The sequence below is a fragment of the Hemitrygon akajei genome, chromosome 3, assembly GCF_048418815.1.
Source record: "Hemitrygon akajei chromosome 3, sHemAka1.3, whole genome shotgun sequence".
Lineage (NCBI taxonomy): Eukaryota > Metazoa > Chordata > Chondrichthyes > Myliobatiformes > Dasyatidae > Hemitrygon > Hemitrygon akajei.
Window position 1 is genome coordinate 188,281,772 of NC_133126.1, and position 27,926 is coordinate 188,309,697.

The window sequence follows — 27,926 nt, forward strand, 5'->3', positions numbered from 1 at the left end:
ATAGAAATAGAGCTGTTCCGGAAGATGCAAGCAAAGGAGTCGCCATTTAGCAACATCATCACTTCGCTCTGCCATATGTCATGAAATGTTTTGTTTTATGGCAGCAGTGCAGAGCAATACATTAAAAATTCCTTTTAGTTACAATAAGAAATTTAAAAAGTACGTTACGCAAACGAGGAATAGGGAAGCTGTGTTTATAGGTTCATGGACTGTTCAGAAATCTAATGGCAGAGGGAAAGAAGCGGTTCCTAAATCACTGAGTATGGGTTTCCTGATGGTAGCAATGTCCTGGGTATTGAGGGCCCTTAATGATGGACGCTTCCTTCTTGAGGTACTGCCTCAATGAGCTTCCTTCCCAGCATTTTCTGCTTAAGTTTCAAATATTTGCCACAGAGTTACACAGCACAGAAACTGGCCATCTGGCACAACTGATCCATACTGACCAAGTTATCCACGTGAGCTCATCCAGTTTGCCTCTGTTTCTCCCATATCCCTCTAATTCTGCTCCTATGTCTTATGATCAGATATAAAAACATACTGTAGATGTTAGAAATCTCAAATAAAATAGAGTGCTGGAAATACTCTGGAAAGAGTTCAGGCAACTTCTATGGAGAAAGTAAAGTTTACTTTGCAGGTTCTGATATTTCATCAGATTTGACCAACTCAGAGATAAACTGGAAAGGCAGGTTATCTGAAATTACTGATTTCAGTATTCAGTTGTGTGCACTGCAATATGCTTACAGGGATGGTGAGATGCTGTTATCTGAGCTTGCATTCACTAGAAAGAAAGATTCATTCTAACATATCCTATTTGAGTAACATACACAAAATGTTGGAGGGGCTCATCAGGTCCGGCAGCATCCGTGGAGAGGAATAAACTGTTGATGTTTTGGGTCGAGACCCTTCATCAGGACTGGAAAGGAAGTAGGAAGAAGCCAGAATATGAAAGTGGAAGCGGGGAAGGAATACAAGCTGGCAGGCTGATGAATAGGTCAAAGGAGTTTTTTTTTTTTGCTTATGTATTTGGACATTTTTTCCATCTATTGAACCTTGTGATGTTGCAGAATCTGTGTCCATTAATGCACAGCCTTACTTTAGATGAAGTACTGATGAAGGATCTTGGCCAGAAACATCAACGGTTTATTCCTTTCTGTGGATGCTGCCTAACCTGCTGAGTTGCCCTGCATTTCCAGCATCTATAGAAACTCTTGCTTCAGTGAAAATACTGGCGTAAGTTAGGTTTCCAGCTGCGTGTCTTCCTTTCTCTGTTGTCTGGCTCTGTGAGCTGTGCAGCTTAATGGCCAGCAGATGGCACAGTGGCGTGATTTGTGCAAGAAACCTGAAAGCATTCTGATTTGATTCCTTTCAGGGCCAAGCAGTTGATCAAGGCGGATCGTACGCCCAACAGGTTCGATCTGTTCAGCTCTCGCAGTACCCTGGTATGCAGCAGGCACAGGTAGGCAATTGATTTTAGTAGTTGCCTGTAGAATGGTAAAACTAGCAAACTGTTCGTGGATCATCCCAGCCATCTCATCATTACTCCTGAATTTCTTTTGCTAAACTGTTTGAAGTATTAAAAGCCCAGTATGCAAACCCTTCAAAACCCCTTCTATTAAAACTAAGTGGAAAAAAGATTCAGTGCCCTTCTGTTTTGAAGCTTGCCAAAGGGCTAGTGGATTTCACCCGCAGTTACCCTATTACCCAAAATGGCTGGAAGCGAAGACACCCTAAAAAGTGCAGCAGTTCAGGAAGACTCCTCACCACCACTTTTGAAGAGCAGGCTGAAGATCGATAGGAAGTTCCGGCCCTGCCAGTGAAACGCCAGTCCTCAAAGTGCACAGTGAGCAAAGAAAGCTGATATGTAAAGCCGGCTGGAATTGGCATCATCCTTGGGAACTTCAGGGAGGTCAATCAGACAGCAAAAGCCACATGCTTTCTAAATGTAATTGGGTAAGTATTGGAAATGGATGCATTGGCAGGGATGTTGGGAATGGAATAGGATTAGAATTATCTGGATTAGGAATGGAATAGGATTAGAATTATCTGGATTAGGAATGGAATAGGATTTCCTTAATAATTTTCATTCAGAGGGCTGGCATGGATTTAATGAGCTGATGGCTACCTTTGTTGTCGGATTAATTCTGTATTCTTTAGCATAAATCACTCATTTATTCATATTTCATATATGGCAAAGCCAGGATTTATTGCCAATCTCTTGTGATAAATGTTAGCCCAAATTAAATACGATAATTTTGGGAAAATATTACTTGCTGGAATAATTTAAGGCCCTTCATTTATAAGTTAGGTCATAGTTGGCCAAATGGTTTGTTATCCTAAACATTCACTCCCTGCCATTAATGCTGTATTGCTGTGGCATGTGCCACTTGTACAACGCACAATGGTTACTCACATAGGCTGCACTGACAGCATCTCCCAACGCCATGATCTCTGCCGTCCAGAAAAACAAGGGCATAATATGCACAGGACACTTACCACCTCAAGGATCCCTTCCAAATTGCATACCCTCCTGACTTGCACATTCACTCAGTGGCCAGTTTGTTTTTAAGTACACTAGTACATCTACTTGTTAATGCAAAGGTATAATCAGCCAATCATGTAGCAGCAACTCAGTGCATAAAATTATGCAGACATGGTCAAGAAATTCAGTTGTTGTTCAGACCCAGCATCAGAATGGAGAAGAAATGTTAACTAAGTGACTTTGACCGTGGAATAATTGTTAGTGTCAGAGGGGCGGTTTGAGTATCTCAGAAACTACTGATCTCCTGGGATTTTCACATACAACATTCTCTAGAGTAGGGGTTCTCAACCTTTTTTAAGCTATGGACCCCTACCATTAACTGAGCGGTCGGTAGATCCCAGGTTGGGAACTCCTGCGTCAAGGGTTTACAGAGAATGCTGCAAAAAAACGATCTAGTAAGTTGCAGTTCTGTGGGTAAAAATATCTTTTCAATGAGAGAGGACAGAGGAGAATGGCTGGACTGGTTCAAGCTAACAAGAATTGAACTGAATTGACATTATTTCTGATATCCTTCACATACGCGAGGAGTAAAGATCTTTATGTTACGTCTGTCTAAATGTGCAATGTGCTATCATAGTAATTTATAATAATTTATAATAAATAGAGCAGTCAATGTAACATAGAAATATACTCAAATCAGCGTGATTTAATCAGTCTGATGGCCTGTTGGAAGAAGCTGTCCCGGAGCCTTTTGATCCTGGCTTTTATACTGTGGTACCATTTCCCGGATGGTAGCAGCTGGAATAGATTGCGGTTGGGGTGACTTCGGTCCCCGATGTCCTGAATCATCAGAAGTACACAACTACAGATCAGCTGGGCTGTCTGCACCACACTCTGCAGAGTCCTGCGAGTAAGGGAGTTACTGTTCCCATACCAGGCAGTGATGCAGCCAGTCAGGATGCTCTCAGTTGCACCCCTGTAGAAAGTTCTTTGGATTTGGGGGCCCATACCAAACTTCATCAACTCTCTGAGGTGAAAGAGGTGCTGTTGTACCTTTCGCACCACACAGCTCTAGTGTACAGACCACGTGAGGTCCTCGGTGATGTGGATGCCAAGGAACTTAAAGCTGTTTACTCTCTCAACTCCAGATCCATTGAAGTCAATAGGGGTTAGCCCGTCTCCATTCCTCCTGTAATCCACAACTAGCTCCTTTGCTTTTGTGACATTGAGGGAGAGGTTGTTTTCTTGACACCACTGTGTCAGAGAGATGACTTCTTCCCTGTAGGCCACCTCATTATTTTTTGAGATAGTAACTCAAATAAAGATGTGTTTCAATAGTAGTGTGTAGAAGAGCAGGCCACCACGGCTTCTCAAGTACAAGCTAGCCCTGCCCATTATAACCAGATCCCAAAAGTAAACAATAAATAGCAAAGCAGCATTACACAAAGTGCTGGGGTCCTGCTGAAGGGTCTCGGCCGGAAATGTGGACTGTACTCTTTTCCATAGATGCTGCCTGGCCTGCTGAGTTCCTCCAGCATTTTGTGTGTGTTGCTTGGATTTCCAGCATCTGCAGATTTTCTCTTGTTTGTGAATTCAAAGCAAAGCATCCTTTCAAAGGTTGTAAGTCGTCGGTCCACATTCACCAAGCCTGAAACCCTTCAAAAGATGAAGAGGTTAGTTTCATGTAGCCTCCTCTACAACATTGGGTCATGATATAGACTGGGGACTGCTTCATCGAGCACCTTTGCTCCGTCCTTGACAAGAGGCACGATTTCCCAGTGGCCATGCATTTTAATTCTACTTCTCATTCCCATTCCAACAAGTCAGTCCATGGCCTCTTCTACCATCACAATGAGGCCACACTCAGGTTGGAGGAGCAACACCTCAGACTCTGATTTGGTGGCTTCCAACCTGATGGCAAGAGCATTGATTTCTCTGACTCTCGGTCCATTTCTCTCCACTCCTTCTTCTCTCCTATTCCATTCACAATTCTGGCTCCACTGTTGCCTTTTCCCTCCTCCTCACCTGCCCACCACCACACTCTGGTGCCCCTCATCCTTCCCATCCTCCCAGGGTTCACTCTCCTCTCTTATCAGATTCCTTCCTCTTCAACCCTTTACCCTAAACACTTTCGCCTCCCACTTAAACCCCCTCCACCACCCACCTTCCCCCTCCGCCATTTTCTTAGTATGGCTTCCTTTCCAGTCCCGACAACAGATCTTGGTCTGAATCGTCAACTGTTCTTCGTCGATAGAGGCTGCCTGATCTGCTGAGTTCTTCCAGCACTTTGTGTGTTGCTGTGGATTTCCAGCATCTGCGGAATCTCTTGTAGTCACGCTAAACATACAGTGAAACGCCTTGTTTGCGTCAATGACCAACACGGTCCAAATATGTACTGGAGGCAGCCTGCAAGTGTGCCGTGCTTTCAGCCAGCGTAGCATGCCCACAACCTACTAAGCCTAAGTCTTTGGACTGTGGGAAGAAACCGGAGCACCTGGAGGAAACCCACACAATCACACAAACTCCTTAACAGAGAACAGTGGGATCTGAACCCCGATCAAACATTACTGGCAGAAAATTGAGACAAACATCCATTCCTTTTAAAAGCACATGTCTCTTTTAAATCTCTTCTATGTATACATCTTTATTTATGTATGTAACCAGGTTACCAGGCCACCAACTTTATTAATGGGGGTGTTATTGCCTCTATTAATATATATTAATGGGGACAAAGAAATAACAGGTGAACTTAATAAGTATTTTGTGTCATTCTTCACAGTGGAAGACACTAGCAGAATCCCAGGAATTCAAGAATATCAGGGGGCTGAAATGGGTAGAGTTGCCATTACTAAGGAGAAGGTGTTTGGGTAGCTGAGAAGTCTGAAAGCAGGTTATTTATCTGGACCAGATGGACTAAACCCCAGGGTTCTGAAAGAGGTAGCTGAAAAGATAGTGGACACATTAGTAATGATTTTTCAAGAATCACTTGAAGGCGGGGAGGCAGAAGAAAAGAAATTATGGCCAGTTATCCTGACATCAGTGGTTGGGAGGATGTTGGAGTCCATTATTAAGAATGAGGTTTTGGGGTATTTGGAGGCGCATGATAAAATAGGCCAGAGTCAGCATGGTTTCCTGAAGGGGATTTCTTGCCTGACAAATCTGCTCAAATACTTTGAGGAAATAACAGGCAAGATAGACAAAGGAGAGTCAGTGACTGTTGTTTACTTGGATTTTTAGAAGGTCTTTGACAAGGTGCACTTGTCAAAGACAAGTTCTTTGTTCCAGCAGCACTACAGTACAGTAACCATTATTCGGGTGTCTCACCAACCACATTAAGCAAGCGTTCTCAAGTTTTATTTCACAGCCTGCGTAACAGAAGTGGCGGCAGATCAACCTTAAATTAATTTAAAAATCTCTTTATTTCTATGACCGCACACAATTCATGATTCCTGTCCTGCTGGGGATATCACTGTATTGTTTTACAGTAACTTTCAGCAAGAACGTTTAATTAATGGAAGTGGAAACTCTTGGGAATGCTTAAGTGTCCCAATGAAGAGCACGGGAGAACCTGATAACAGAGCCTGCTATTCTTTCCAACCATAGCAATAAGATATGGCAAGCGATGGGGATGCACGCCCACTGTTACACAGAATTCCTGCTGTGCTTTTCTTTCATACCCCTGGATGCCTTCTTTTTGAAATCCCATTAAATATGTAGTTAAATTTCTGTTGTTGTCCCCACCTCTCTTCAGGGTTGAAAAGAGCCAGTTTCAGTGATCACAATAAATCTATTGTCGAACTACAAATGTGTCACAATATACTATCCAGAGATTCATTTCCTTTCCTCACTTGCAGACCCCATTCTGTATGGATTGTTTTTAACAGTACAAAAAATACAATGGAATCAATGAAAAGCTCTGTTGGCTGTTTGAAGTTCAAAGTTTATTATCAAAATACTTATATGTCACCTTTTACAACCCTGAGATTAATTTTCTTGTGGGCATACTCAATGTGCTCTGTATCCAACAATGACAAGACATGGGAGCAGAATAAGGCCATTTAGCCCATCGAGGCTGCATCGCTATTCCATCATGGCTGATCCCTGATCCCATTCAACCCCATGCACCTGCCTTCGCACCACATCCTTTGATGCCCTGACTGATCAGAAAATGATCAACTTCCGTTTTAAATATACCCACGGACTTGGGCTCCACCGCAGTCTATGACAGAACATTCCACAGATTCACTACTCTCTGGCTAACAACATTCCTCCTTACCTCTGTTCGTATCTGAATCGACTTCATAATCAATCTGAACCCTCCCTCTTTCTTAGCCCTTAACCCGCTATTGTTCCTTTCATCTATCTGTTTGTCTAAGAGAATTTTAAATGTAATGTATTAGTCTCCACCACTGCCCCCAGCAGAGCATTCTGGGCACCCACCTCCCTCTGTGTAAAGAACGTACCTTTGACATTACCCTGAAACTTTCCACCACTCACCTGAAAGGATGTCAAAAAAGTACATCTGGTTTGGGTATTTATCTGGCCTAGTGTGTAAGTAACTCAGGACCCCAGTTAATGTCAGTTGTCCATTTATTGTTCTCTGAAATGACTTATAGACCAGAGTGTTGTGAAGATATCGGAATCATCGGAAATTAGTAGTGGGAACAAAGAGCAGGAATAAGAATTGAAAATGAGACAAGTGATCTTATCCAGATTAAGAGGGGAGTCAGACAGAGTTCTGTTCTCTCAGCCTGTCTAATCAACCTTTATAGCAAGAAGATTCTAGGAGAAATTAGCAGTGTTCTAGGCTTGATAATTGGTGGATACTTTTTCAACAATCTACAATACACAGATGACACAATGCTGATAGCTACTTCTAAAGAAAAGTTCCAAGAAAACCTGGATAAAGTCATTGAAAAAAGTGCCAAGGGAGGATTGACCATCAACTACAAGAAGACCAAATGTATGATTGTCATAAAGAAGAAAGAAATATTGAAATGTGGACTGAAAGTGGGCAATGAAACAATTAAACAAACATGGAAGCATGATAACAACTGATGGTTGGGATGATATTGAAAATAGGAGGAGGATTGGGATTACTAAATGGCACGTTCAAGCATTTGAGCAAGATACTAAAGAATAACATAATTTCTGAAACTGAGTGTTGCAGTGCTACATTCATTCTACACTAACATACAGAAGTGAATGTTAAACAATATCAAAGCAAAATGAATCTTCAGAAATGTGGTTTTTAAGAAGAATGACAAAAATATTGTGGAAGGATAGAGTAACAAATGAGTGGCTGTTGTAAGAAGTCAGAAAGAAGAAGAGAGCTGATGTCATCAATCAGGAAATGGCAGCTGGAATTGCTGGGATAGGTACCGAGGAAACAGAAGCTCGAACATCTTTCAGTGATGGGAAAGATTGATGGAAGAAAAAGTCGTGTTTGATAGTGCATGACATTCATGAGTTACATCAAGGGATGGATGAGCAAGAGTTTGAAGAGATGATTAGAACTTTCCAGATTAAAGACAGATGGAAGAGCATGATCACCCACTTCAAACAACTTGGCATATAATGATGATGATGTTGTGAAGAAGACCGTGATAAACAATGAGCCACCATCTTGTTGAACTGATGAGCAAGGAAAAGGGCTAATTTGCCTCTTTTGTCTTGTACTCATCTCCATTTTCTCACAGGCAGTCAGGGATGGGCAATGAATAAACACAAGAGATTCTGCAGATGCTAGAAATCCAGAATAACACATAATTGAATGCAGTCTTAACTGAGGCTTCAGCTTAGGAAAATATTGAATAGGTTAGCACTTTATTTCCTGGAGTATAGGAAGTGAGGCGAGATTTGATAGAGGTATACAAAATTATGAGGGATATAGATAGGGTAAATGCAGGTAGACTTTCTCCACTGAGGTTGGGTGGGACCAGGGTAACACACACAAATGCTGGAGGAACTCAACAGGTCAGGTAGCATCTGTGGAGGGGAACAAACAGCCGGTATTTCAGGTGAGACACTTCATCGTGATTGAAAAGGGAAAGGGAAGAAGCCAGAGTAAGAAGGTGGAGGGAGGGGAAGGGAAGGAATACAAGCTGGAAGGTGATAGGTGCAGTCAGGTGAGGGGGGGATGTGGGGGAGGGAAGATGAAGTGAGAAACTGGGAGGTGATAAGTGGAAAAGGTAAAGGGCTGAAGAAGAAGGAATCGGAAAGGGGAGGAGAACCATGGAAAAAAGGGGAGGACGACTGGCACCAGGGCAGAGATGAGAGGTCTTAAGTTAGGGTTGAAAGGCAAGATATTTGAGGGGAACCTGAGGGGGAACTTCTTCACTCAAAGGATGGTGTGAGTAAGGAACGAGCTCCCAGCGGAAGAGGTGGATGCGGAGTTGATTTTGACATTTATGAGACATTTGGGGAAGTACATAAATGGAAAGGGTTTGCAGGTGTATGGTGATCAATGGGACTAGGCGGAGTAGCAGTTTGGCATAAGTTAGACGAGCCTGTTTCTGAGCTGTTGTGCTCTATCACTCTGTGACTGAGACTCTTCAACCTTCTGAATTGATGTAAATGGATATTTTGGTGAGGTATCGAATTAAAAGCCTCTGAGGTGGAATTAAACAAATCTGAAATATTTGGTAGGGTAAAAAAGAAGCATTAAAAATAAAGCTCTCTGCCTGGATGTGAAACTGACCTTCCTTATCTCGAAATAACGTTTTCTGCATTCTGCTTGGCGCAAGTGACTTTGTTATTCCCTTCCAAAGTGTTGCAGACACAAAATATTAACTGTTTCTCATCCCACAGATGCTTGGAAGGATTTCAAGAGATAGATTTATTTTACACAGGGAGAGGTGGGTGCGTGGGACACCCTGTCAGGGCTGGAGGCAGAGGCAGATGCGTTAAGGGACATTTAAGAAACTCTTTGATAGGCACATAGATGAAAGAAAACTAGAGGGTTATGTGGGAGGGGATAGGTCTATTGATCTTGGAGTAGGTTAAAGTTCAAAGTAAATTTATTATCAAAGTGCATATATGTCACCACATACTTCTCTGAGATTCATTTTTGTGGGCATCCACAATAAATACAAAACACAATATTACACGTAAAGGCAGAGAAATAACCAATGAGCAAAAGACAACAAATTGTCAATACAAAAATAAAAAAAACAAAGTAATAGTAACAGATAAATAAGTAATAAATAATATTTAGAAGTATTATAGAATCCTTGAAAGTGAGTCCACAGGTTGTCGAATCAGTTCAGTGTTGGGGGTGAGAGAAGTTATCCACTCTGTTTCAAAAGCCTGATGGTTGAGGCCTATACTGCTCCTGAAAAGGTCAGCACAAAATCTCACGGAGAAGGGCCTCTACTGTCCTGTGTTCTACGCCTGGTCTGCTGAGTCTTTTTTTTTCAGTGTCAGTTTCTGATTTTGATCATCTCCTTCTGTGTAGGCCCTGCCCCATGGATACACGGCCTACAGTACTCCCATGCCTTTGCAGCAGCAGGCTGGCACCAGCGTGCTGTCACCGGGCTACAGCGCCAGATCGTACCAGGCTGCCCACTCGAACCCAGCCCTTATGGATCGCATCAGGCAAATACAGCAACAGCCCAGTGGCTACATCCACCAGCACGCCTCCCCCTACCCAGCCAATCCTCAGGGCACTCAGCGGTAAGTACCGTCTAGCTTGTTGCTTCACGTTACTGGTTTAGGTAAATCTTATCACCCCTCAATACAGGTAGGAAAACATTCTACTGTATGTATTTCTGGAATGAACTAAAGGTGGTTTTCCATCATAACCGACGATGGCAGGAAACCTGTGTGGAAAAGTTGTTGCACTGGGACAATTCCACTCTCTCGCCCTCAGAAGTCCAAGTCCAGTGGTACGAACAAACTTCACAAACTGGGGTCTTCCTCGGTTGCAGTGGATGACCGTGACGTCTTCTGTGCCTCGTCATGCCCTTCGCTCTCCACAGAGCGTTGCAGTACCGCCTTCCTGGCTGTTGGATCTTACTGTAGGTCTCATCTGCCCAGTCCGCTGACTTTCATGCTAAGGACAGGCTTGCCCCTGTATCACCAGGTATAAGGTCACTGGCTACCCTCCTGCCTGTCAAAGTGGTGTACCAGGAATGTGGCTGCTGGCACATGCAAGCAGTTACTTGGAGCTCGGTGAGAGCTGGGTGTCCGGTGGGGACCGAAGGTGAGCGGGCTGCCCCAGAATGGGCACACAAAGCCCCTTCACCAGACCTGGACACCTCATACACCCAGAGTAAGTGAACCAGTACATTGAGGATTACTGCATGATTTAACAATCAGCAATTTGTCCTCTGGCAATTTTATTATGAAGCCGATTTCACATCTATCTTCCAGTCCTCAGCTAGTGCTCTTCTTTAACAAGCTACACAGAAGAAGCAGGGTTAGGATGGAGCTACTCTGAGCTACAGACCTGTTCCCTATTCTGTGACTGCTCTGTTTCCCAATCGTTTCCACCATCCTAGTTCCATAATCGTTTATATCTGATAAAATGGTACATGTAAGGAATTGGAATTGGTTTCATTATTGTCACATGTACAGAGACACAGTGAAAGACATGTTTGCATGCCATCCATTCAGATAATTTCAGATTGTTTGGCGTGATTTGTTAGGTTTTTTTTGTGCAAGGGGGTTGGGGGTTTGACGTCCTTGCTGTTTGCACTGTTTGTTTTTATGTTGGGAGGGGTTGATGTTCTTGTTGCTTTTACATGATTTTTTTTTCACATGGGGGCTTCACGATTGTGTTGCCATTTGTGAGATTTGTGTTATTTTTGTGCAGGGAGGGGTTGATATTTTTCTTTGAATGACTTCTTATGGTTTTCTTTGTTTTGTGACTATTTGGAGAAGATGAGTCTCGGATGTATGTTCCATAAATACTTTGATAATAAGTGAACAGTACTTTGAACAATAGTACGTTCAGGCAATACAAGGCAGAACAACAGCAGATTGCAAAATAAAGCGTTATGGTTACAAAGAAGGTGCAGTGCATGCAGACAGCAAAGTGTATGGCCACAAAGAGGAAGATCATGAGACCAACAATCCATCTGTTTGTACAAGGAGACTGGAATAATCCTATGGGAGTAGGATAGATGCTCTCCCTATGTCTGGTGGTATGGGCTTTCAGGCTTCTGTATCTTCTGCCCGAAGGGAGGAGAGAGAACAGAGAATGTCTGGGGTAGGTGGCTCCTTCATTTATGTTGGTTCCTTTACCGAGGCAACGAGAAACGTAGACAGAGTCTGTAGAGAGGAGGTTGGTTCCTGTGATGTGCTGAGCAGTGTCCACATCTCCCTGTAGTTTCTTACGGTCACGGGCGGAGTGGTTGCCATACTGAGCTGTGATGCATCCAGAGTGGATGTTTTTCATGGTGCATCTGTAAGAGTTGGCGAGGGTAAAAGTGAACATGCTATATTTCCAGCATCTGCAAGTCTTCTGGATTTCCCCAAACACTCTCCCCATGTCATCTTTTATGTTAGAGATCAACTCTTGAGAAGGTTGAAAGCTTCACGTTCCTAGGAGTGAACATCACCAATAGCCTGTCCTGGTCCAACCATGTTGACACCATGGCCAAGGAAGCTCACCAGTACCTCAACTTATTCAGCAGGCTAAAGGCAGTTCAGTAAAAATCCACCCAGTCCAAGCATTGGCAAATCAACTTTGGTGCAATGTTTGTTTTGTGACATATCTGATTATAATTCCCATGGAAATCGGCAAAGAAAGGTATCAGGCAGGGAGTGAAACTAGCCTCCATGTGTTGCTTGGATCTCCAGCATCTGCAGAGTTTCTCTTGCTTGTGATTGGATTCTTCTCATCCTTTCTTGTCCAAGAAGTGAGTTTACAGTGATCTCGTTGGTGTAGGTTATGCTGAAGTGGTAACCAGCTTCAATAATCATGGGTGTGACTAATAATATATCTGGTCAGTTCAGCACTGTTACTAGGTGTTTCTGTGATCCGGTGTATTGGTTGGATTAAGTCATATCTGCCCATGTTCTCCGGCACAGGCTTACCCATCAACCACTGCAGCAGAGCGCTTTGATGGCTGCTGGCCTTGAACATGTGACATCAAGCCCCCATGCAAACCTCGGCACGGTGCAACTCTCTCAAGAACAGATGCGACAAAGGCAGCAACAGCTACGACAGCAGCGCCTCTTGCAGGTGGGATTTAGTATTGTACCCTGCATAATTGTGTGGTGTTGAACAGTGCTGTCCCTTTACTTTTTAACTGGAAAACAATTCTTAGTCATAGAGTTATAGAACAGAACATCATAGAGATAGGCCATTTGGCCCATCCAGTCAATGCTGAACTGTTATTCTGCCCAGTCCCATCAACCTGGACCATAGCCCTTCATACCCCTCTTTAAATTCACTGAAAGCTCCCAACACATCTTCAAAACTGTAACATCTGTCTCTCTACATAACTGAAATAACAAAATTGCACTAAACCCAGAGGGCTATAAGGCATAGGAGCAGAATTAGGCCAATCAATCTATTAAGCCTGCACTGCTATTCAATCACAGCTGATTTGTTTCTCCCTCTCAACCCCATTCTCCTACTTCTCCCTTTGACACCTGACTAATCAAGTACCTAAACACCTCCATTTCGGACATACCCAATGGTTTGGCCTCCACAGCCATCTGTGACAATGAATTCCACAGATTTACCACTCATCTGCCCCTTTCCTTCATTAGTCTCATGAGACTTTTCGTTGAATTTTAAACAACAGCATTAAAACATGAAATACGTGCAATATTTTCCCTTTTCACACTCCCCCACCTGCAGAATACACTTTAATATTATGAAAAAAGCTATATGTTCATCAAAAGTCAATGGTGAATATTCACCATTGTCTGCTTGTTCTGTGCATCAACTAAAATTTAATATAAAATTTCCCGCTTGCATTCCACACAGAGAACCCTTTCATTTCATTGTGGATTGACGAGATGCTCCTCACTGTGAATAAAAACAGGCCTTCAGCATTTCTGTGCTGTACTCCCACAGTAAACGCCATGGTAGCTTCGCAGTTAGCGAGGTGCTATGACACCTGTGGCATCAGAGTTCAATTCCAGTGTCCTCAGTAAGAAGTCTGTTCATCCTTCCCATGAACCCGTGTTTTTCCTCCGGGTTCTCCAGTTTCCTCCCACAGTCCAGAGACGTACTGGTTGCTCATTGTAAATTGTCCTGTCGTTAGGCTAGGGTTAAATAGGTGTGTTACTGGGTAATGAGGCTCATTTGGGTCAGAAGGGCCTGTTCCACACTGTATCTCTAAATAAATAAGATAAAAATTAAATGGGGATTAATGGGAATTTCACAATTGTTGGTTAAACTTTGAACCGATCATTCATATCATAATGACTCCTCCATATGATTGGAAATTTGAATACATTCTGCAGCATTCTTAAAAATAACAGTCAAATAACTATAAATTGTTTGTTGTTAGAATTGTTTATAACTATTATGGAGAATATTAATATTACTTGCTTTCTTTCATTCATTATGAGCCATGTCTAAAGACATGGTCAATCATGGCCTTTCCGTGAGCATGATTGTTCTGGGAAAATTTTTCTACAGAAGTGGTTTGCTATTACCTTCTTCTGGGCAGTGCCTTTACAAGATGGGTGACCCCAGCTATGATCAATACTCTTCAGAGATTGTCTGGTGTCAGTGGTTGCATAACCAGGACTTGTGATATGCACCAGCTCCACACACTACCATCCACCACCTCCTCCCATAGCGTCATGTGATCCTGATTGATGGTGGGGGGGGGGGAGTGTCGCGAAATAGGCGCTACACTTTGCCCAAGGGTGACCTGCAGGCTAACGGAGGGAAGGAGCACCTTACACCTCCTTTGGTAGAGACGTATATCCACCCCACCACCAAGTGTGATTGATAACATCACAGATTCAGAAAAGTGAAAGGTTGCTTGAGCATGATTGCTGATGTGATATTCATGTTGGGGCAGTTGACAGTTGTACAGTCATGCTGATTTTCCATAAGCTTTCCATTCCAGGGAGATTTTGCTAACCAGGAAGATCTGGCACACAAGTTTCCACAATGTGACACTCAGTGAGTTTCTATGCGTGGTTGGCAGTCCCAGAGTTACTGCTGTTGGATCCCATATTTCAGATTTTACTTCAACTAGCTGATGTATTTTTTCCATTTGTTTTAAGCTATTGCTAGTTATACCCATTGCATAACTATTGCAGAATTAGGAAGGGCTTAAAGCAGGAATCCGTCCAACAACCTAATACATTAGCTGGGCTAAGTTGCCTTCGAAGTGACTGTTGGTAGTTAGCTTTTATCCTAATCAAGAGCAAAGAAGTCCGTGAGATTGGAATAACAAATTTCTTGCACTTTCACCAATTCCAAAGAGGATTAAACCTCCACATTTCCCTTCTTACTCTGGGATAATATTTGGAAAAGGAAAAGTTCCAATGTAAATTTCTCTTATTTTTCCACTTGCTGCAAAAACAACTCTTTGGAATTCCTCTTGCTGAAGTTCAACTTTTCCTGGCACAACAAGTGTGCAAACTTCTTCTGTGAGAGGAAGATGGTCATTCATTGAGTTATGCTGGGCGTTCATCATTTTCATTTGCCAGCAGAACACTTCAGTTTACAATTCTTAGCGTCCCTATGATATCCAACTGGTGCAATCCATCAAGGATTGCATGTACCCCCACTCAGTAAAAATGATACATAGAGCCATAAAAATATCAGCTGACTAGAAAACTTTGACAAATGATGAAGCTGGAAAAAGATGACATTAAGGAAAAATTTAGGGAGAGAGGATTTGCAGAGTGCAGTCCTCTAAAGCAAAAGGGACAGATGCCAATGAAGGCCATAGGGAATGGCCAAAGGACATGATGACCATTTAGTATTACAGAGCAAGGGTAAATGTACATACAAGAACAGTGTTTTCTTTATAGGTATTGGTTTATTATAATTACATGCAATGAGACATTGTAAATTTCACTCACCTCAACACTGAACTGATCACTGAACACAACTTACGGATTCACTTTTAGGGACTCTACAACTCATGTTCTCAGTATTATTTATTCAATATTATAAGACCATAAGACCAGTAGAAATAGGATCAGAATTAGATTATCTAGCCCATTCATTTTGCTGCTCCAATCCACAGATTCAACACTCTCTTGCTAAAGAAATTCTTCCTCATATCTGTTCTTAAAGAGGAACAGAGGAAAGATGACACGTCCATGACTAACAAGAGGTCAAACCCAACATAAAACCCAAAGAGAGAGCAATGATTAGTGGGAAGTTGGAGGTTTGGAAGCCTTTAAAAACCAACAGAGGGCAACTAAAAAAGTAATTAAGAAGGTACAGATGGAATACAAAAGTAAGCTAGCCAATAATATTAAAGAGGATACCAAAAGTTTCTTCAGATACATAAAGTGTAAAAGAGAGGAAAGAGTAGATATCGGACCACTGGAAAATGATACTGGAGAATAGTGGTGGTTTGACAGGGCTTTGCGTTGGGACCAATTCTTTTTACATTATATGTTAATGATATGAATGATGGGATTGATGGCTTGTTGCAAAGTGTGTGGACAAGACAAAGATAGGTGGAGGGGCAGGAAGTTTTGAGGAAGTGGAGAGACTACAGAAGAACTTGGATAGATCAGGAGAGTGTGCAAAGAAATGGCAGATGGATTACTGTTTCAGGAAGTGTGTGGTCATGCTCTTTGGCAGAAGAAATGAAAGGGTTGATTATTTTCTAAATGAAGAGAAAATGCAAAAAGCTGAGCCACAAATGGAACTTGGAGTGCTTGTGCGGGATTCCATAAAGGTTCATTTGAAGATTAAGTCTGTGGTGAGGAAAGTAAATACGATTTTAGCATTCATTTCAAGAGGGCTAGAATATAAAAGCAAAAATGTAACTTGATACTTTATAAAGCACTGGTGAGGCTTCACCAGGAGTGTTTTGAGCAGTTTTGGGTCCCTTATCTTAAAAGGGATGTGCTGACATTGTAGAGGGTTCAAAGGAGGTTCCTGAAAAAAGGCCTTGATAGAGTAGATGTGGAGGGGATGTTTCCTATGGTGGGAGAGTCTAAGATGAGGGGACACAGCCTCAGAATAGAGGGTCATCCTTTTAGAATGGAGATGAGGAGGGATTTATTTAGCCAGAGAGTGGTGAATCTGTGGAATTCTTTGCTATGGAGGCCAAGTCTCTGTGTATATTTGATTGGTCAGGATATGGAGGAATATGGAGAGAGGGCAAGATACTGGGGCTGAAAGGAAAAATGGATCAGCCATGATAAAAAAGCAGAGAAGACTCGATGGGCCAAATGGCCTAATTTTGCTCCTATGTCTTATAGACTTCTGGTCATATCCCACATACTGTACAAAACACTTCCCCTGGAGCCATTCTCACTACACTAGTATGCCCTAACAGATGAGAAATGAACAAAGAGGAAGCAACTTAAGAGATACTTTATCTCACCCAAGCCTGATCTCGCCAAAGCCTGGTGAGCCATAGTAACTCTAAACCCTGGCACACTAAAAAGAATGGCCGCTCCCCTTGCATTTACATTATTTTTATTTGCCCTTTCTAATGAATCCCTCTCTTTAATTGGTCACAGCCCAACTCTGAGAAAGTATGGCGAAGCTCTGCCTTTTAAATTTTGATTGCAGAGCTGATTGAAAAGGTGGCTGTATTTACGCACTGCCTCTCATTGATTGGTCACAGCAGAAGACCACGAATGTTTGTTTTAAATATTTGAACAACTTGCCTTCTTTTGGACCACGGTTAATTGTCAGTTTTTGTCTGTGTGTAGTTTTTCATTGATTCTAATATATTTCATAGTTTTACTTTGAATGCTTGCAAGAAGATGGATCTCAGGGGTAGATATACAATGTATGGTATATGGTGACATTCTGTATAGAGTGGCATACTGTATATGTACTTTGAAAATAAATTTATTTTGAACTTTGAGCTTTGAACATTCATAGATAATGATTTCAAAACGTAAGCACTTAGTAGAAAAACATGCAAAAAGTGATGATAAAATGCAGATCACACTCAAAATGCTGGAGGAACTCAGCAGGTCAGGCAACATGTATGGACAGAAATAAAGAGTCCGTGTTTTGGGCTGAGACCCTTCATCAGGACCAGAATTAGAAGGGGGGAGAAGGGAGAGGAGTACAAGCTATCAGGTGAAGAGGGGGATGACATAAGAAGCTGGAAGGTGATAGGTGGAAGAGATAAAGGGCTGAAGACAGTGGAGCATGAGAGAAGGGGATAGGAGGAGGAGCACCAGAGGGAGGTGATGGACAGGTAATGAGGATGCAGAAGAGGAAGACAATGGGGAATGGAAAAGAGAGAAGGAAGGAAAAGAAACAATGAGGGGAGTGGGGACATTACTGGAATGTAGAAATATCAATGTTTGGAGGCTGCCCAGACAGAATATGACATGTTGGTTCTCATATTTTTAGACATTTTTAGGAAGGAACAGAATGCAAATGATACTTATAAAGTGGCCACTGGGTGTATATTCATGGTCTTCTGCTGCTGTAGTCCATCCACTTCAAGGTTGTAACACATGGTTATTTGAATTACTGTTGCCTTCCTGTCAGCTTGAACCAGTCTGGTCATTCTCTCTGACCTCTCTCATTAACAGGGCATTTTCATCCACAGAAAACTGCCACTCACTGAATATATATTTTTTGCTTTTTGCACCATTCTCTGTAAAACCCCCGAGACTATTATACGTGAAAATCCCAGGAGATCAATAGTTTCTGAGATCCTCAAACCACCCCATCTGGCACCAACAAATATTCCACAATCACAATCGCTTAGATCACATTTTTCTCCATTCTGATGTTGTTCCGAATGACAATGGAACCTCTTGACCATGTCTGAATGCTTTTATGCATGGAGTTGCAGCCTCATGATTAACTGATTAGATAGATTGCATTAACAAGCAGATGTACAGATACATCTAATAAAGTGACCACTGAGTTTAGTTCTTCTATGACTCTCTGGCATTGGAATTCAACAATAACTGGTCGTGCCTGTTTCACAGATGCAGCAGCAACAGCAGCAACAGAGTCAGCAGGCACTAGGAATACAAGCCGTGCAGACACAGCAAGCACTGGTAAGCAAGCAGATAATTAAATATTTCTACAAAGAGATCTCTAATTCCTGGTCTCAAAATAGTTCTTCTTTTCAGTACAGTTTACTTTACAGATTTGAGGCCAGAAATATTTTAATAAGACTTTTTTGGGAGGGGGGAGCTTATAATTTGCTAGAACGTCAAACTTGAATGCAAAATACAGGGTTAATGCAGGATTTTTAGCAGTGTGGAAGAACAGAGGGATCTTGGGATCCACATCCATAGATCTCACAAGTTGATAGGGTAGATTACAAGGTACATGGTGTGTTGGCCTTTATTAGTTGGGTGATTGAGTTCAAGAGCCATGAGGTAATGTTACAGCTCCAATTAAACTCTGGACAGACCATACTTGGAATATTGTGTCCATTTCTGGTCACTTCACTATAGGAAGGATGTAGAAGCTATAGAGAGGGTGCAAAGGAGATTTACCAGGGTTCTGTCTGTATGAGACACCATGTCTTATGGGTTCTGGTTGAGCGAGCAGAGGCTCTGGAGCTTTTCTATCTGAAGCAAAGGAGGATGAAAGCTTGATAGAGGTGTGCAAGATGATAAGAGGCATAGACTGTGGATAGCCAGAGGCAGACAAGGTGTCATAAGTTTAAGATGATTGAAGGAACATATAGGGGGAGATGTTAGAGGAATGTTCTTCACACAGACAGTGGTGAGTGCATGGAATGCCATGGCAGAGGTGATGGTGGAGGCAGATAAATTAGGGGAATTTAAGAGGCTCTTAGAGAGGTGCATGGATAATAGAAAAATGGAGATTTTTGTTGGAGGGAAGAGTTAGATGAATCTTGGAGTAGGTTAACATGTCAGCATAACATCGTAGTTCAAAGAGCCTGTACTGTGCTGTAATATTCTATGTTCTGTCTTTAAGTCTTTTTTACTAAACCTTCACCTGACTAAATTTTTATGACAAAGGTGAGAGATCGTATTGACAGCTAATACTACACAAAGTATATTTGTTTCCCTGTTGAGCATTTTCCTGTGCAAATATCTTTGAGGGAATTGCACTCGATGAATGTATTCTATTGTATGTCAGTAAATTCTACACAAATGAGGTGTTACCTTTAATAGCGTGATGTGAAATATTTATAATTTGTGTCTGGTTTCCCCACCCTTCACTGCTCATCTTGTTGATTAACTTACTGTATACTCACAGGCTGAGTTGGTGGTTAGCATTCATTTCTAGAGGACTAGAATATAAATGTTAAAGATTAAAGAATAATATTAATATTAATATCTATTTGTTACATGGACATTGAAACATACAGTGTTTCAACATACAAGCTGAGTTGGTGGTTAGCAATCATTTCTAGAGGACTAGAATATAAATGTTAAAGATTAAAGATTAATATTAATATTTATTTGTTACATGGAAACATACAGTGAAATTCATCAATATACAACCTCCTTGTGGACGGTGGTAGGAACTGAACGCCAATCTTACAGCTTGCAATGTAATGTGTTACACTAACCACTGTGCTCCCATGCTGAGGGTATATCAGGCATTGGTCAGACTGCTTTTGGAGGATCTTCAAGGAGTGATGCCTCAAAAAGGCAGCATCCGTCATTAAGGAGCCCCATCACCCAGGACATGCCCTCTTCTCATTGCTACCATCAGGAAGAAAGCTTAAGAGCCTAAAGGCACACACTCAATGATTCAGGAACAGCTTCTTCCCCTCTGCCATCCAATTTCTGAATGGACTTTGAACCCATGAACACTACCTCACTACTTGTTTATTTTATGTTTATTGTAATATTGTAATTAATATTTTATTACTTACTGTAATTCACAGTTTTATTATTATGCGTTACAATGTACTGCTACCATATAACAAATTCCATGACATATGCCGGTGATATAAATCTGATTCTGATTGTCAGCAGTTTTGGGACTCATATCTAAGAAAGGATATGCTGTCTTTGGAGAGGGCCCAGTGGAATTTTATGAGAATGATTCCAGGAATGAAAGGTTTTATTTATGGGAGCACTTGATGGCTCTGGGCCTGTACCCACTGGAGTTTAGAAGAATGAATGGGAATCTCGTTGAAATTGACTGAACATTGAAAACCCTAGATAGAACGGATGTGGAAAGAATTTTCCATTTGTGGGAGACTCTAACACCAGAGAGCACAGACTCAGATTAGAACAGAGATGAGGAGGAATTTTTTTAGCCAGAGAGTGGTGAATCTGTGGAATTCTTTGCCACATTTGGCTGTGGAGGCCGAGTCATTCAGCTGCACACAGATTGGTAAATTGGTCTATTATTGTCACAAGTACTAATGTACAGTTAAAAACTGTATCTTGCTCACTATCCATACAGATCATTTCCTCATATCAATGCACTGAGGAGCCTGAAGACCCTTACTCAGTGTTTTAGGAACAGTTTCAACTGATTTCAAATTTCTGAATGGTCCATGAACACAACCTCATTATATTGTAAACACAAGGGATTCCGCAGATGCCGAAAATCCAAAGCAACACACACAAATGCTGGAGGAACTCATCAGGTCTTGCCCCCAAACTTGGACTATTTATTGATTTTCATATCTGCTGCCTGACCTGCTGAGCTCATCCGGCATTTTGTGTGTGTTGCTCACTACGTTGCCCTTTTTTGGCACTGCTTATGTATTTATCTTATGCATTTTGTATTGCAAATTGTTGCACTGTACTGGTGCTACAAAACAATAAATTTCATGACATTTGTCAGTGATAAAAGACCTGATTCTGATAGTGATTCTGTTCTGAGTCTGAACCCTTAATCTCCCAATCTACCTCATCATGACCCCTTGTGTTTTAATTGCCAGCCTGTAGTTTCTCTGTCACTACAACACTATATTCTATTTTCCTTTTTACTATCTTGAAGTACTCAGGATTAAGTTTACTGTCCCTGTCTTACCTGTTGTGATATTTGTTGTTGTACAGCAGCAGTACAGAGCAAAGACTTAAAAGTGACTATAAATTACAGAATAAATAAACATTTCAAAACAAAGGAATAATGAAGCATTTTTCATGAGCTGGGAAATCTGATGGTAAGGGGAAAGAGCTGTTTCTGAATTACTGAAGATACTGTATCTCTTCCCTGATGGCAGTACAAGAAAAGGGCATGTCCCAGTTGGCGACGATCCTCTGTGATGGATGCTTTTTTTCTTGAGGCATCGTCTCCTGAAGACGGTCTGGATGGTGGGGAGGGTTGTGTCCACGACAGAGCTTGGTACGTGTGAGAACGATAAACCAATTCCAATTCCAATTCCTGTCTCTTGTGTTTGTAAACATGAGTCAAAATTGTACTTAGTTATCTCCAACCTGAACTAAAACAATCATGTGACATCTGTAACATGCAAGGTTTCCACTGTAAAAGTTTGACAAGCTGTTCAGTGGCAGAGCAAGGATTGAGGTTGCTAGAAATATCCGACAATCAGATCCTCTTTGGCAGTGCAGTGTTTTTGGCCTTTGGGATGTAAGGGCTTATCCTGCTGATGACAGCAATGTTCCCTTCAGCACGGTATATTTAATACAGTAATGTGGATTTTGTGCATTTGGACAAAGTTCTGTTAGGAAAAGTGGAGCCAGAATCTTCTGGCAGAATCTAACTTCCTCCACGGTTATTATTCTGCAAATCCACGGCGCAAAGAAGTGATTGCCTATGTGTTTAGAGTCACTGCAAGCTGATAGGGGATTCTTACAGGTTTCTGCAGATGCACAGTGAAGGGCATTCTGAGTGGCTGCATCACAGCCAGGTATGGAGACTCCAGTGTGCAGGATCTCAAGAGGCTGCAGGGAGTTGTAGACTCAGCCAGCTCCATCACAGGCACAAACATCGCCACCATCGAGGACATCTTCAAGAGGTGATGCCATGAGAAGGTGACATCCATCACCAAGGACCCTCACCATCCAGGACATTTGCATTACCACCCTCAGCATGGGAGGTACAGGAGCCTGAAGAATTGTGTTCAAAGGTTCAGAAACAGACTCCTCCCATCCTGCATCAGATTTCTGAATGGTCCCCGACTTGTTACATTCTACTGTTTATTTATTTTATAGTAGTTAATGTCCTTGCACTGCTCTGATGCCACAGTACAACAAAGTAATGTCATATCAAGTCAGTGATTCTGTTCCATAAAATCCAACTGTTCACCCTCACCTTGTGTCTCAGAAAACTGCTTCATTTATGGATTAGTTTGTGAGGACCACTAGCAAACTCCAGTGCAGGAATCACAGAGACTTTGGCAATTCAAACAAAACTAAACATTTATTATGTAAATTAACTAGGGAAACTAACAGCAGCCCAGGTAAACTACAAAATCTTAATAACAGAAATCACTGACGATACACTGAAGAACTCAGAATGAGTTTCACCCGACAAGGAACCACGACGACCTCACAGAAAGAGATTGGCTTGGCCCCCCGAGCACATAGGAATTCCAGACATTGAAAATAACATGCCAATTAAATTATTCCAAATTGAATAAAAGTGATAAATACAAAAAGAGAGCTTAACAATCCCCATGATCCCAAATGAGACACTTGCAACACAAAGTGAAAAACCAGAGCCAGTGCAAAGACAAGCAATTAGACACAGAAGATAAGCTTATATCCACATGTTGACATTGAGCAAATACAAACCACATAGTAACTTGACAAAACAATATTTTGTAAAAACAACTCCTGGTTGCGATATAGTTACTCATTAAACTCGCTGCCAGAATTGACAGCTGCAACACAACTCTGTTAATATTGCTTTTGTCTTTGTATTGCTAACTAACTTTCTGTCTAACGGAACACAGTTGATTAGACAGGTTCTTATCCCTGTATGTTGTCAATTATTCTCAGAAATGATAAAATACAGTCAGTGGTCAATATATCTGAGAATGTACCCCACCGTGCCTAATAATGTGGCTACTGAGTGTATGTTCATAGTCTTCCATGGCTGTAGTCCATCCACTTTAAGGTTCAAAGATCAAATTCAATGTCAGAGAAATGTATACAATATACATCCTGAAATGCTTTTTCTTCACAAACATCCACGAAAACAGAGGAGTGCCCCAAAGAATGAACGACAGTTAAACATGAGAACACAAAGTCCCCCCCAGCTCCCCCCTCCCACGCGTAAGTGGCAGCGAGCAACGATCCCCCCCTCCTCCCACCAGCCAAAAAAACCACTCATTGGTACCATCACCGAGCCCAAGCACGAGCTAAGTGATAGCAAAGACACAGACCAAAGTTACCCCAAAAGCTTCACATTTCATCCGAAATTCGACAGATCACTGGTTCTCTCTCTCACTGGTAAGGGAGAGGGAGATGTCCCCCATTTTCACAGCGAGCGGGAGACTTAGCAAAAACCTGCTGGTTTATGATCTTAAAAATCCGTTTCATCGCTTTTTTCGAACTCTGTGTCCAACGATCGCAAAGACCTCGGGTGTTCGGGCCCAAAGCGAAAGGTTTTCCGGGCTCCCCAACGACACGAGTCTCCGGCCGCGACACCAACCCTCGATCTGCCCGTCTCCAGAGCCCCGAGGTCTTAGGCTTCCGAACACAATCGACATTTTCAGGCCAAACCCTTGGCATATCGAATAGCGGCCAGTCATGGAACCCCGAGAACGGGCCCCATTCCCGCAAAGAACTGAAGCTTGTGTTTATCTCCAGGTCAGGGTCTTCAAAAGAACCCTGAAAGGTAAAAATAAAGATATTAAAAGTAGAAATAGAGTTGTTTCCTATGATGCAAGCAAAGGAGTCGCAGTTAGGCGCCATCATCCCTCCTAACGCTAAACACGTTAAGAATGTTGTGCGTTTAGAGATGCTGTTCTGCACACCACTGTTGTAACGAGTGGTTATTTGAGTTGCTGTCTCCTTCCTGTCAGCTTCAACCAGTCTGGCCAGTCTCCTCTGACCTCTCTCATTAACAAGGCGTTTTCACCCACCAAACTGCTGCTAACTGGATATTTTTTCGCACAATTCTCTAGAGACCTTTGTGCATGAAAATCCCAGGAGATCAGTAGTTTCTAAGATACTCAAATCACCCCATCTGGCACCAATCATTCCATAATCAAAGTGGCTTACGTAGATTTCTTCCCTGTTCTGATGTTTGGTTTAAGCAACAACTGAACCTCTTGACCATGTCTGCAAGCTTATATGCACTGAGTTCCATTCATTTTGAAAGGACTAGAACAATGCAAAGATGCAGTGCTGGTGTTTTATTGCCCACTTGAAATATTGTGAGCAGTTTTGGGTCACTTATCTAAGATAGGATGTGCTGGCATTGGAGAGGGTTCTAGAAGGTGATGCAACTGGTCCACAGTACATCTGTAGAAAATTTGGAAGTGTCTTTGGTGACATTACAATTCTCCTCAATTTACTAATGAAGTATAGTTCCTGTCGTGCTTTCTTTGTAATCGCATCAATATGTTGGGCCCCGGATAGAACCTTAGAGATGTTGACACCCAGGAACTTGAAACATGTCTCCCTTTCCACTGTTGATTCCTTGATGGGGACTGGTGTGAGTTCTCTCAACTTCCCCTTCCTGAAGTCCAAATTAAATTCCATGGTCTTACTGACATTGAGTGCAAGGTTGTAGATGTGGGTGATCCCTGGCTGATCTATCTTGCTCCTATGCACTCCTTGTCACCAGTGGAAATTCTACCAGTAGTAGTTAGGTCATCGACAAATTTATAGATGGCATTTGAGCTGTGCCTAGCCATGCAGTCATGGGTATAGGGAAAGTAGAGCAGTGGACTCAGCATGCATCCTTGGGGTGTATCATTGCATATTGACAGTGAGGAGATGTTATTTCCAATCCACACAGACAGTGGTCTCCCAGTGAGGAAGTCAAGGATCCAATTGCAGAGGGAGGTACAGAGGTCCAGTTTTTAGAGCTTGTTGATCAGAACTGATGGTATGATTGTGTTGAATGCTGAGCTGTAATCAATTAAATAGTAAGAGTGTCAAAGTTACTGGAAGAAGCAGGGGAATGGGGTTGAGAGGGATAATAAATCAGGCATGATAGAATGGCAGATCAGACTCAATAGGCCAAATGGCCTAATTCCGCTCCTATGTCGTATGCTCTTATGGTTTTCTGGACTCATAAGCGAAGTGGCCCCTCAGCTGCAAGGAGGTTTTAGGGCACTGAATTGTGGTGAGGCAGGAGATGTATAACATATGAGACTGGTGCAGGGATAAGTGTGTGGAGGGGTGGGAATCAGTGGGGATAGCAAGAGGACAAGGGACTAACAGAGAGAGCAATCCCTACAGAGCACACATGGGAGAGGAAAGAGTGCCTGGTGTTTGAATCCCGTTTGAGAGGGGTTGAAGTTGCAGAAAGTTATGTGTTGGATGGGGAGGCTTGTGGTGTGCTAGGTGAGGGCATGAGGAACCTTATCCCTGTTATATCAGGTCGGGGGGATGCTGGAGCAATGGAGTGAGGACAGGTGTTCTAGATGTTCAGGAATGGAAAACCTCATCATGGAAAAAAATATAGTGGAGATGGATGACGGAATTAGTTTTATGGCCAAGTTTGCAGATGATATAAAAAGAGATGGAGGGGCAGGTAATGTTGAGGAACCAGAAAGTCCACAAAAGCACTTAGATGCATTAGGAAAATGGGCAAAGTAGTGGCAGATGGAATACAGTGTGATGAAGTATATGCTCATGCACTTTGATAAAGGAATAAATTGTTGACTATTTTCTAAATGGACAGCAAATTCAGAAATATAAAAACAAGTATGTAGTGCTATGGCTTTATAAGGCATTAGTCAGTATTGTGAGTAGTTTTGGGCCCCTTATCTAAGAAAGGATGTGCTGGCATTGGAGAGGGTCCAGAGGAGTTTCAAGAGTGATCCCAGGAATAAAAGGGTTGACATATGAGGAGAATTTGATGGATCTGCCACTGGAGTTTAGAAGAATGAGTGGGAATCTCATCAAAACCTATTGGATATTGAAAGGCCAAGATGGAGAGGATGTTTCCTATAGTGGACAAGTCCAGGTTAGAAGGCATAGACTCAGAATATAACCATATAACAATTACAGCACGGAAACAGGCCATCTCAGCCCTTCTAGTCCGTGCCAAACGCTTACTCTCACCTAGTCCCACCTACCTGCACTCAGCCCATAACCCTCCATTCCTTTCCTGTCCATATACCTATCCAGTTTTTTTTAAAATGACAAAATCGAACCTGCCTCTACCACTTCTACAGGAAGCTCATTCCACACAGCTAACATTCTCTGAGTAAAGAAGTTCCCCCTCATGTTACCCCTAAGCTTTTGCCCCTTAACTCTCAACTCAGGTCCTCTTGTTTGAAACTCCCCTACTCTCAATGGAAAAAGCCTATCCATGTCAACTCTATATATCCCCCTCATAATTTTAAATACCTCTATCAAGTCCCCCCTCAACCTTCTACGCTCCAAAGAATAAAGTCCTAACTTGTTCAACCTTTCTCTGTAACCTAGATGCTGAAACCCAGGTAACATTCTAGTAAATCTCCTCTGTACTCTCTCTATTTTGTTGACATCTTTCCTATAATTCGGTGACCAGAACTGTACACAATACTCCAAATTTGGCCTCACCAATGCCTTGTACAATTTTAACATTACATCTCAACTCCTATACTCAATGCTCTGATTTATAAAGGCCAGCATACCAAAAGCTTTCTTCACCACACTATCCACATGAGGCTTCACCTTCAGGGAACTATGCACCATTATTCCTAGATCACTCTGTTCTACTGCATTCTTCAATGCCCTACCATTTACCATGTATGTCCTATTTTGATTATTCCTACCAAAATGTAGCACCTCACACTTATCAGCATTAAACTCCATCTGCCATCTTTCAGCCCACTCTTCTAACTGGCCTAAATCTCTCTGCAAGCTTTGAAAACTTACGTCATTATCCACAACGCCACCTATCTTAGTATCATCTGCATACTTACTAATCCAATTTACCACCCCATCATCCAGATCATTAATTTATATGACAAACAACACTGGACCCAGTACAGATCCCTGAGGCACACCACTAGTCACCGGCCACCAACCTGACAAACAGTTATCTACCACTACTCTCTGGTCCAGCCACTGTTGAATCCATTTTACTACTTCAATATTAATACCTAACGATTGAACCTTCCTCACTAACCTTCCATGTGGAACCTTGTCAAAGGCCTTACTGAATTCCATATAGACAACATCCACTGCTTTACCCTCATCAACTTTCATAGTAACCTCTTCAAAAAATTCAATAGGATTTGTTAAATATGATCTTCCACGCACAAATCCATGTTGA

At 42.1% G+C, this 27,926-nt stretch overlaps 1 protein-coding gene across 3 annotated transcripts in view; it reads left to right on the forward strand.

The window, feature by feature from the left end:
* The window catches only part of LOC140725744 (mediator of RNA polymerase II transcription subunit 12-like protein), a 676,368-nt gene that overhangs the window by 643,028 nt on the left and 5,414 nt on the right, over positions 1 to 27,926 (forward strand). For all 3 annotated transcript variants that reach the window (XM_073041599.1, XM_073041601.1, XM_073041600.1), the window contains 4 exons: positions 1,370 to 1,456; positions 9,936 to 10,153; positions 12,515 to 12,668; positions 18,557 to 18,628. In XM_073041599.1, coding sequence (XP_072897700.1) covers positions 1,370 to 1,456; positions 9,936 to 10,153; positions 12,515 to 12,668; positions 18,557 to 18,628 — 531 coding nt within the window. The remainder of the gene's footprint in view (positions 1 to 1,369; positions 1,457 to 9,935; positions 10,154 to 12,514; positions 12,669 to 18,556; positions 18,629 to 27,926) is intronic.